Consider the following 12,444-nt stretch of genomic DNA (forward strand, 5'->3'; position numbering starts at 1 on the left):
AACAAATCTGCCATTGCAGTAGAAACTGTCATTTGTGAATAATTGTAAACTTTAAAGTCACCAGATGAGTTCACTATGACCTCTGGTCCTTCAAAGGGGACTGAACTACCATTGTCCGAGGAGGAAGACACACTGAGTAAGTGGTCCAATAGGCTAATTGCTGTCGAGACAGAGTTGTCTCTATTAAAAGAGGAATCCCTGATTACCTGTTGTTTCTCCTTTGGATCGGTCGATTCGACCAAAGGTTCCTCTGTTTCGGTCTGGCCCCTAAAAAATTACTGTTGTTATTGTCAATGTTAAAACCATCCTGTATTACGCCATTAAACCTCGCATTAGCATTGTTTCTATTCAACAGGCGTTCACTCCTACGTAATTCCACTGGCTGATACTCAATGTTTTCAAATTCCCCCTCCTCCACTATTTGGTCAGGATTATGTGACATCAAATCAGGCTGGTTCTTAGGTGTTGAATTCACTTTAGAATTGGGAGGTCTAGAACCACCTTTCCAAACTTGACCTGAAGGGGGACTTGGGTAAGCTACCCCATCCCTGTAAGCCTTAGTGTCCCTATCCAACTTCTTAACCTTAATGGATTTAAGTTTGTTCAGATGGACATCTATAACATTAAACAGCTTAGCATAATCATAAGAAAATTTCTCAAACAGGAGGTCACTTTTGATGGTGTTATCTAATGATGATGCCTCCATATTTAATTCATCAATTTGAACAAGATAATGTTTAATAATTAAATTCAAAAGTTCCGCCCCATGCTGGTCGAAGAGGCACTATTTTGAACAGATAGGATTTTACACTCGCTTCTTGGACGATATTTTCATTCTATTTAAAGGAGAAAAGGAGGAAGCAGAAGAATATGTGAGTTTCCTTAACAATACAACCAACTTTTTGTGCTTCACGTTTCAATTCAGCACCATAAGGATTTCCTATTTAGACATAGCATTGACGAAAGACCTGGAATCAGATTGTTTTATCGCTTGCATATATAGGAAGTCGACCTACTCCAACACCTTCTTGCACTTCTCCAGTTGTCATCCCTTTTTACAAAAGAGGGCAGTAGTTAAAGGGCAGCTGGTGAGAGCTGCAAGAATGGTTAGTAAAGATGAAGATTTCGTTCTTGAATGTTCTTTGATGAAATCGATGTTCCTAAGTCGTTCCTACCCGTTGGCCCTACTAGATGATCTCATTAGTGAGGTAAAACATAAAAGGTCAGTTAACATCTATGTACCCCTGTTACCATTTAAGCCATCCGCTGTTCCAACTAGTCTGGATACAGCTGTTCAGCATATGGGGATGAACCCTGAATCAGCTGTTGTAGGGTTACCTAGGTTTATTACCACATTTTCAGTTGACAGTTCTACATTGCACCATATTATCAATAAAAATTGGCACCTCTTTCGTGCTGACCCCTTAATTTTTTCAAAGTTGGGCTCTGTGCCTAAAATTACGTACAGGAAAGCTAAGAATCTTAAATCATTTTTTGAACAGAAATTGTCTTTTGTTAGATCTCCTGGAATGTTCAAGTGCCAAAACTGTAATTACTGCCGGTTTATTCTTGAGTCTAATCGATTTCATGTTCAAAACCAGGAGTTTAAGTTGAAATCTAGACTGAACTGTAATTCCACTATGTTAGTGTACCTGGCTCAATGCCAAAACTGTTTGGGATTTTATGTGGGGAAAACCGAGCGCAAGCTTAGGGAGCGCATTTATGAACACACTTATGCGATTAGGAAAGGTAAGGAGACTAATGCCCTAGCAAAACACATTCAGGAATTCCCTACGCACAGTTTTAAATTTATAGGCATTGAACAGGTTACACATGATGTTAGAGGGGGACCCACACATCTAAGATTGCTAGAGAGGGAACTACACTGGCAGATTAAGCTGGAAGCATATCATAGTCCTGGGCTTAATGAATCTTGTTCCATCTCATGTATCCTTCGTATTTTGAGTTTGAAGAGATAGTTTGGCACTTCTTTAATATATGATTAAAATGATTGGTTAAAAAGATTCTGTACAAATATGACTGGTTTAGGTTATTGTATTATTTTATTAAGTTTATTTTATTAAGTTAATTTGTATTTTGATTTGTTGGTTTTGATAAGGTATTGTTGTGACGACTATGTTTAAGTTTCATTCATTTGGTATAGGATGGCAGTATTTCAACATAGGTATAGCCAATGCTCATTTTATTTTTCACATTTTACATTTTAATTTCTTCTACCCACATTTAAAGTGGATATTTTTCTAACTATTTGGGTAAATTTTTAAATGCATTGTAGTTTGGTAGAGGAAACTAACATTTTTTGAACTGAACTAATATGGGTAATAAGTTAAAAGGGTTTCTTCACCTTTAATGGAATTTTACTCAATGTAATTAACTTAACTACTTGTAAACTTTATGTGTAATAAGTGACGTCACGCTATTTAAAGCAGATGTAGAGTTATTTTATCAGTTTCTGAAGAAGTTTGCCTAGGAAGGCACTCGAAAAGCGCTTCAATAAATCTTTTTATACACAAGCTGGGACTTTTGCTTTGGCAGTGATTTCACACTGACAGTATCGTGCTGTGGATATTTCAGCTGTTTGGTTTACTCTACGGTTCCTCTCTTGGTTTACTGGTTTTTCATTAATCACCTGCAGCAATTAGAAAGACCCCAAAAGTATCTCACCAAGAGGATCAAGGGTCTCAAACAGATGCCATATGCTGCTCGGTTAAAAAAACTCCAGCTCTACTCAGTTGCATACCGCCTACTTCAAGGCGATCTATGCCTGACATACAAAGCTATGTCAAATCCAGAATTAATGGACATGCTCCACCTCAGTAAATCTAAATCCCTTAGAGCCACTAGAGCAAGGGACTTGAACCTCAGCACAGAAATAAATAGAACTTGCTGGAGGGACAGGTTCATAACCCAGAGGCTCCCTATGCTCTGGAATAGAATTCCAGTTCATGTGAGGCAGAGCACCTCACTGAATCTCTTCAAGAAGAATCTCGATAAGTGGATGGGGGATCGTAGGTTTGTCCCAGGGATTACTCCCGTGTCACTATTAGACAGAGGCACAGTAAACTAAACCTTAAAAAGGGCACAGTATACTCAAATCAAGGGGTGGTGTAAGCCATACAGAATCGGGCTAGGCTTATAATTGCCCCAGGGCAGATAGCCTAGTATGAACGTATGAACCTATGAACTAATGGCTCCTTATTGGAATGACAAAAAGTAATCCACCTGAGGTAAAGACCATTTGCATTTGGCAAGAATGGGAAGTTGAATATTTGAAAACGTATTTAATGATTCATGTCTTTTTAGTACCTCTATTCCCCTACACCAAACAGAATGCAAGGCAAAAGGTATAGTGGAGTGGGTATAGTCAGTTCTCAGCAAATTATGTTGTTGTTCTTAGGGCACATATGCTAACCTGTAGGATGTCAAAAAGATTCTAGAGATGCAAAAACATGGTGGCATGTCTATACATGAACATTAACAGCTACACTGAAATATAATAGCCTTTAGCCAGTTAAGACACAAGGTTCTCTTTACTCATTTCATTGCTTTATTTTGCCATTTACATGTGTTCTGTTTTCCTGAGCTCAGCACAAGCTGTGACTGCAGTAGTCGTGATTCTGCTTAGGAGCTATAGGCTGTAATAGAGAATGCAGCAACTCTGTCAGACATATGCAGAGACATGTGCAGATAATGTTACATTGTACTTTATAGGCACATAACAGCACAATAAAACTATAGCATTTAGCACAAACTAAAGGAAAAACATGAATTACATGAAGTCATTAAAGAATGATTATTTCAGTGTTCCTGTAAACTGTTGCTGTAAAATGCGATGTATATAGAGACTTGATGCATAAACAGATAACTTGTTTTAGCCCATAGAATTGCTCATTTTTTTCTTGTGAATTTGAAAGTTACATAAAGAGCATTTAAAAAAAGAATGTTATAATGTTCTTAACATTAGACAGATCAGTTATTATGAATATTGCCTTCTTCACCTTGTTTATCCACAAGTTGTGAACGCATATATCAGTTTAGTTGGAACACCATGATTATAAATCACAATTTGGATATGGGGAAAAAAGACCAGCATAAGTGCACGAATCTGCATCAGTGATGTAGTTAATTTTTCTTAAGATTTTTAATGTAGCAAATTTGCAGTGAGATGGAGGTTGTCATCAAAGTAACTCTGGTATGGTCAAAGGTGGTAGGTGGCTTATAGGAAAGACGTGCAGTATGTATCCATAGTGATTGTACATCTCACACTTGGGACTGCTTGGTATTATCTTTACCAACACTTTGCTTAACTTTTCCCAATTGTGTAATTTCCCATCTAGATGATTTTTTTATCATCTTTTTAGCTTTAGTAAGACTGGTTTGTTTAACAACTTGGATATATGACTGATTTGCCATTACGGTTGCTGCTGTTCTTTTGCATGTTCAGATATTTTTAGCCATCTGAATGTTGCTTAGCTTTAAGACCTGACATTGTATAATGTCTGTCTTGCTTGTGGTACAGTTTCTGAATCTTCACCAGTCAAACATTTTATGGTTGCAGATTAGACAGTACAAGTTACTTACTTCTTTGTCAAGCTTTTCCCTGAATTGATAGGAACACGGTATGTAAAAGTGATTTTACAATAATGTCAAAGTTAACCCTTGTTTTCATTTTTAATAAACATGTATACAATTTTCTGCTAGTAAAATAAACTATTCTCAGAGCCTGTATGTTGCAGATTACACAAGTGACTTCTAGATTGGGTGACACAATAGTGCAGTGGTTAGCTATTTTAGAGAATCTTATTCTCAGGTTTGGTTCCTCACTGGAGTACCTTCTGTGTACAGTCTGCATGTCTTTCCTGCATCCATGTGGGCTTCTACTGGGTGCTACAGTTTCTTCCCACATTCTTAAAGCATGCTTACAGAAGAGCTGGTGACCCCCCCCCATATTATCTATAGGTATTAATGTGCATGTGTGTGTATACATGTATCCCCATTTGTCTTGTGCTTCTTAGTTGCCTAGGAGAGCTCTGTCTCTCATACAACTCCAAATAGGATACAATGGATATCAGAAAAATAAAGAATTAATGAATATTTGGGTTTGGATGTGGTCACAGAAAACAGTAAATTTTGGATGATGGAATAGGTGCAACCTTTCTGTTGCATAATCTGAAGAAGGCCTTCTATTGTTCCCTCAAGGAAAAGTGGGCAGATGAAGAGAAGAAAAAATTCTGAGGAGTTACACAATCAAAAGTAATGGCAAAATGAATAAATTGTTATGTGTAAAACAATAGGTTGTGGGAATGCTTTAGGAGAAAGCAATCCCTGGGTATTAGGGGACCCATACTTACACCCGGTAGGCTGATAACCAAACATTGAGGATGGCGAATGTTCATGGTGAGGGTAGGGAGGAGGTGAAAAGAACTAACCTGAAGGGAGGGAAAAACTTGGATTTAAACAAGGGCCGCACCTCCTTGTGTAATCTTGTTTTTTTGTGAGGGAGGGAAGGGTTTCCATCCCCTGTATCAGAATACCTTTTGGCTTTGTAGTTGCTTATGTCTTCTTAACAAACATTAAGCAAAGCCTGAGCTAACTACTAAGATACTTGAGATATGAAATATGTTCATGTCAACTGTTATTATTCTTGTGAAAATGGAAAAGAAAGGCAAGTTATGAAATTCTTTTTTAAGATGACAAAAACTGTGATGCAGGAGCCCTGTTTTACATAATTTCCTTGTGAGTAATATAAATGAACTGAGTGAAAGAGAGAGAGAGGGACAGTCATAAACCTTTTGGTGAGAATGTTTTGACCCATGGCTGATGTTATGGATCTGTATGGAAACATGATTCTCAGCTCTGTGCACCATTTCAAATCAAGAATTTTCAAATGAACATTCTTCCAGATATGTAACTGATGTATTCTTAAAGAAATGATGGAATAATGAACATTTGGAGTGTGTGTGTGTGTGTGTGTGTGTGTGTGTGTGTGTGTGTGTGTGTGTGTGTGTGTGTGTGTGTGTGTGTGTGTGTGTGCACGCATGTGTATTTCTTTCATTTACAGTTTACATGAAGCCTATTTTCTAAGCACAGTAATATTAAATGAAATGTGTATTGTGTTAATTTGGGAATAGAACATCACTTTATTTGTGCCACTATACTTTGTGTTTCTCTTGGCATGCACTGTGGCAGTACTATACAAATCCTGAAATAAACTGCTTCTTTCCTAGAACCTAACAAAAGGATCACAGAACAGGAATGTACAGTATGATCTGTTCTTAGCAACTGGGCCACTGATAGAAAATGTTCACATAAGGGATATGTGCTGTCATATGTAATCATTGCTTGCAAAATCTGAAAACTGGGCTGAATACCATCGAGTCCTTTTTTCTGTGAATACACTGTTCTCCACCTCTAAGACAGTCATTGGATCAATGTTATTCTTGATTGTTTCATTAGTCTTGCCACAAATATAAGAAGTCCAAATTTTATGAAGTTCTTCTTGTAGTTTCTTTATCCTGAAAGCATATACTATGGGATTGACTGCTGAGTTTAAATGTGACAAGACTATTCCAATATAGAACACAAGTTTGGATAGTTTGCAGCTGGGACAAAAAAAGGCAACAGAGTTCATAATATGTATTGGCAGCCAGCAGAGAGCAAAGAGAAGCAATACAAGTGCCAGGGATTTTGCTAGACTTAGCTCCTTCCCATAGTACGTACCCGACTGCAGGTTCTTTTCTGTTGACTGCTTCATCTGCTTTCGGATTAGGTTAAATATTTGAACATATAATGCAAACATGAGCATCAAAGGAAGAAGAATCCATCCCATAAAATTGAAGTAAACCATGAAGTCCATCCTCATGACAGAAATAAACAAACAAGTAATAGAATCTTTACAAGTTGAATTCGATTGCTGTGTCTGTGGGCATTGTTCGTTGTGCCAGCCGAACATTGGTACTATTCCCATGAAGATAGAAATGACCCAACAGATGCCTACTGCAATCCATGCTCGTCTCTGAGTGACAACCATCTTATACCTGCGGAAAGTGAGAAAAAATACTTTGTTTTATTTCTTTAGCCTTTTGTCCTTTGGGTTAGACAAACTTTTCAACTTTAAGTGAAATTAACTGTGACTTGATCAACATATGGGGTGAAAATTTATAAAGATTGTCTGGTGAAATATGGAGTCTGCTTGTAAGCAGATATGTTTAAGGCTTATCAGCTGATTGAGGGTACTGTGTACTAACAATAAATTACAGCCATTTATGTAACATGATTAAGGGACTAAAAACAGGCATACTTTTAGGTAAAGTGAAAACAGATTGCTATTAGTCAGGGTATCTTATGTCTCCTTATTTGTATGTGCTATTCATTACCAAAAAGACAGATAAAGGAATATAGCTGGCTTGGCATTTCAGAGACAGTATACTTGGAGCGACTAGTGCCAGTTTCATAATCCCTAATGGCTTTTGAGATGCCAGTCTTTCCTTACTTTTACAGTTTTCAGTATTTTCTGTGAAAACCATGTTGCAATACCCAGAGCTCATTGTATTGATGAAGTGAACTGTGATAAAACTATAAAATATCTAGAGATACAAACACATTATTGCATTGTGCAAACTGATACAAATGGTGTACCTTGCCCAGTGCCTTACACTCAGTTATATAAATGTTATTTTCTATGCTCAGAAAAGTGCTGGAACATTTACATGCTTGCAGAAGGTATGTCTTGTATCCATCACTGACAGCCCCCAAATACACACGGACATACAGATACACCTTTGTCAAGCTTTACTTTATCAAATTGTGTGAATTTAAAAGGCAGTGCCAGCATGTGGCTTAAGAAATGCACTAGTCAATGCAGAACCTTGACTTGGAGGGTAGTAGCAGTAGTGGAGGGTGACATGGTAGTGGTGATAATAAAAAGTAGTTTACAACAGTTTGGCATCAAAATATTGAAGGCTTGTTAATGAAAATGATGTGGCTGAAAGTATGTTTTCAAAGTTTCATAATGCCAAACTGGAATAATACAAAACCATAATAATGAAAGTAAAGCTTTATTCATTATTACGAGTTCAGCATTGTGAATGGAGATCACGGTACAGTGAGGATTGGGGAATTTACCCATTTCCTCATTGTAGTGTGATCTCAGAGTTGGTATATATAATTTACAGGGAGTGTGTGGGGTGCAGGGGGGCTTGCCCCCCTGTTATAATATGAAAGGACATGCGGACTTTCGAAACCAGAAGTCTGGTATGTCGAATCTCATCTGTCTTATTTATGGCTTTCGACATTTAGGCTAAATTTTGTTTTTTTTTCGGCATTTTCATTTGTTGTTTTGATAGCAAATTATTTTGCTTTCAATATTTTGATGCTAAACCATTTACGACACACATCACACAGTGGGCTGCATCTTTCATTCAATAATGTTTTCTCAGACAAGACAGAGAATAATTGTGCAAAAAAAATTTAAAACCTGAATCAATCATATATAATTGTAGGAGGGGCAGTGGATTACATCATTTATTCATTTTGTGATACCCAACACTAAGAAGTAATAGGCAGCCATGTGGAGAAAAAAAAGCCAGTTACAGTGTGTTCACAGTCTATCACAGAAACACTGGTAAGGAGCTGACAATGAAAGTCTGAAGCACTGATACATAAAAAAGCTATTTTGTTTCAATTAGTAAAATAAATTACTTTGTGGCAGAATATGTCTGCTAACTAACATCTGATTGATCTTGAAGCGAACCAGTTAAAATGTAACAGCTACTAAAGGAAAGGGAGACTGTACATGCAGGAATTGCTGCTTATTGTCTTTATTTTTGAATGATTGCATTTGTGTTTGTCTGTTTCGTAATGAATATCAGTCTGTGGACTTACGGCCCCCTTTCTCCCAATTTTTCCAGTGGTTATATTCCTTTCTAAGCTGGTAACAATGTAGGACTCTGCTGTGTGAAAAAATGCACTGGTACTTTCTAATGGAGACAAGGCAATTATCTGTAAGCCCTCCAGCTTACTGTTGTACAGTTATCTGAAAGCAGATATGCTCACTGTTGTACATTTATTTTAAAGCACAAAACACAGCAAATAATCTGAATAGACTGTAAAACCAAAAAGTAGTAGTTCCAAGTCGCCAAGGATGATATAAAAATTCTTTATTCCAACAATAAAAGGTAAGCGCTTTCGTCTACCCATATAGACTTCATCAGACAAATGAGAAATGGCACCACTCATATATTTATAAGACCCTTAATTGTCTCAATCAAACAATTAAATTGAAAAATTATTTAAAACGTCATCTGTACCAGATTAATTAATTTGAACTTTCACAATAAAAAATGTAGTGAACAATATTAATACTCTTAAAGAACTTCTGTATATATTTTAACAATTTTTTATGTACATAGACAATGAAATTTTAGACTTTACAAAATTGCTTATAGCAAACAACTAATTACATATATATTTATTTATTTGTATTATTTTAAATAGATATGACCAAAACTGAAAAATAACAATAGAAATAATGCATTTTGTTAAAATATTAAAATTGAAATTAATTTATACTTTCCCTGCTCTGTCAACCAAAATGGCTTTGATGCTAATGTATTCATTCAAGCCAGGGAAAATATTAGCCTTCAGCCTCAACTGCCAACTCACTTCCCTATATAATAAAAGATTCTTCAAATCACCCCCCTTATGGTCATTTTTCACCAGGTCAATAATACCAAATTGGAAACCTTTAAAAGAACTACAAACAGTAGAATGTTTATAAAGGGCACTAGTATCTTTTTTAACTCTAATATCGTTCATGTGTTCATAAATCCTATCCTTTAATGCCCTTTCAGTTTTCCCCACATAAAAAGACAAACATTGTGTGCAAATAGCTAAATATACTAACATCTTTGTATGACAATTACCCTTACAGAAATTAACTATACTACCTAAACCATTATTTAATTTTATAGTTTCATTTTTATAAATATGGGTACATTGTCCACATCTACCACAAGAATTATTATTTGAAAGCAGACAGCATCACTGTTGTACGATAATCTGAAAGCAGACTGTCTCACTGTTGTACAGTTATCTGAAAGCAGATATGCTCACTGTTGTACATTTATTTGAAAGCAGACAGGATCACTGTTGTATGATAATCTGAAAGCAGATTGTCTCACTGTTGTACAAATTTCTGAAAGCAGACAAGCTGACTGTTGTACGATTATCTGAAAGCAGACTGGCTCACTGTTGTACGATATCTAAAAACAGACTGGCTCATTGTTGCATACTTATAGTTCTGTACCTCCTTGGCTAAGTGGCTCCCTCCTCAGGTTAGTGTAACAAGTTCCCAGGTTCAGTTCTGCTCTGGGATCATAGAAGATCACATGCTTTCCTTGATAGTTAGACAGTGAGAGGGCTATATGTTGTAATCTTATACAAAGTGCACTGAAAGAATCCTTAGATGGATGTCCTGGTACAGTACAAGAAAGTGATAATGTTTTAAGTTCAGCTGCAAGTATATTTAGGTGTTTCTTTCCTAAGTATTAAAACAATAAAACATTAAAACTAGTAATTCTAAAAAATCGATAACTAACACTGACAACAAAATAAACTAAAAGCCTAACCAAATTTTAACCATTAAACAAAAACTTTGAAATTATGACCGCAGTGAAGTTAAAAATCCTGTGACACACATTTATGTTGGAAAGGTAAAACTCCCTATCTCACATCATTGGTGGCCTCTGTATCCATGCACACACAGAAGAATGTAATGAGATCCACCTGAAAATAAAATCTGTAGGCCAAAAGAGGTACTTAAATGCAGAGAACTGTAAATTAGCGATGAAGTGGTGGTGGTGGTGGGGGGGGGGTTGCTTGCTTCAGTGAAGAATAAAATGGGAAGCAACATTTAGCTTTTATTTGTTTATTTTGCATTTGGCTACCAGGATTGTCTGACTGGGCAGAAAAAAAAGTCCCTTTATAGCAGAGATCTCTGGAGAAAAACTCCACAAAAAATTACATACATTGCAGTGTAATTTTATGTGTAACGATGACAGTCTACTTTATTAGACAAATGATAGAATGTGCTACAAAACAAGAAAAAAATAAGACTTTATAATGCAATATACGATATACTAAGTTATGCATGGTGATAAGGAAAGGTATTTACAGTAGAATTTAACTCTGTGAGAAAGGTGAAAGGATCTGACGTTGGAGAAGGTAGGTTAGTAGATGATATACAGTGGTGAGAGAGAAGCAAGAGAAGGGCAGTAGAGAGATTTTGAATGATGGAGAGGGAATAGAGAAAAGCTTTTAAAGAAAGGGAAAGCATTTAAAGATTGGTATTATAGTCAACACTAACATTCCATTGCTTTCATTAGTGAGCCTTTGTGCAGCTATATTAATATGGACTCCATGTGTTTCTTTAGTTCATTTGAATAAATACAACAGTCAGTTGTGCAAAGCATTACTGAACAAATGAAGTATTCCACAGTACTGTCATTTTGCTCACAGAAGTGCTGTGGCAACTGTTTATTTTAGGGGGTTTTTTTGGAGTTGTTAGCACACCGGAATATTACTATATTAAAAATACAAGATTAATGTAGGACAGCCGAAGCACAGTATGCTTTTTCAACTGTTTGGAAATAGATTGTCAATGAGTAAGACAGTGGCAGCAGTTTTGCTTTCTCTTCCCTACTGCATGATGTACTCACTCGTATTCTTGAAGTGAAGTTCACATATGCTCACTAATATTAATAAAGTAATCCTTTACTATTACCTTTACTCCACTGGTAACTCATACTTTTTATCATTTGCATAGTGGCCTGCCCCAACAACTCTGTGCCTGAAGCATCATGTTGTACTTAGAAATGTGTTCTCTACTGTGCTAATAAAATGTACATTTATTCTTTCCACATAAACTCTCTGCCATTCACATAATGCCATATTATCTAAGTAGGAACTTTTGCAATCTGCTCTTTTACTAATCGTATCAGGATGTATAAAAACTTCAGTTTTTTAGTAACTTTACATGTGCTGCAGCTACTATAAACAAATGTATCCTTTTTAGTAACTTTATCATTCAAATGTTTCTACACCGGTTCCTTCAAGTTTTTCCCCACCTATACGCAAGCTGTAGAAATTCACCAACCAGAACTTCCCAATTTCAGCAACTTTTATGTCTTGACTAATGGATGTATGCATACTTATAATTCACATTTTATGTTGCGCAACTATTATAGTACATCTGTATATTTTTCTTTTATGAAAACTGGCATCACCTTCTGATCCTGTCTCTTTTTATCAACTTTCTCCAGTGTGCTAGGATAGTAATTTATGGGGGTACCCCCTTTCCATCATTTTATTATATTCCATCCTCACATTTTCTTCATTAAAACATTATCAAATATATTCTGAACA

The 12,444-nt window shown here is 36.2% G+C and overlaps 1 protein-coding gene across 1 annotated transcript in view; it reads right to left on the reverse strand.

Moving 5' to 3' along the window:
- Positions 1-6,055: 6,055 nt before the first annotated feature.
- LOC122806321 (adenosine receptor A1-like) overlaps positions 6,056-12,444 on the reverse strand; it is a 125,672-nt gene continuing 119,283 nt past the window's right edge. The window contains exon 2 of the mRNA XM_044076639.1: positions 6,056-7,058. Coding sequence (XP_043932574.1) covers positions 6,347-7,058 — 712 coding nt within the window. The 3' untranslated portion in view covers positions 6,056-6,346. The remainder of the gene's footprint in view (positions 7,059-12,444) is intronic.

The sequence above is a fragment of the Protopterus annectens genome, chromosome 7.part0, assembly GCF_019279795.1.
Source record: "Protopterus annectens isolate FY-2018-M chromosome 7.part0, PAN1.0, whole genome shotgun sequence".
Lineage (NCBI taxonomy): Eukaryota > Metazoa > Chordata > Ceratodontiformes > Protopteridae > Protopterus > Protopterus annectens.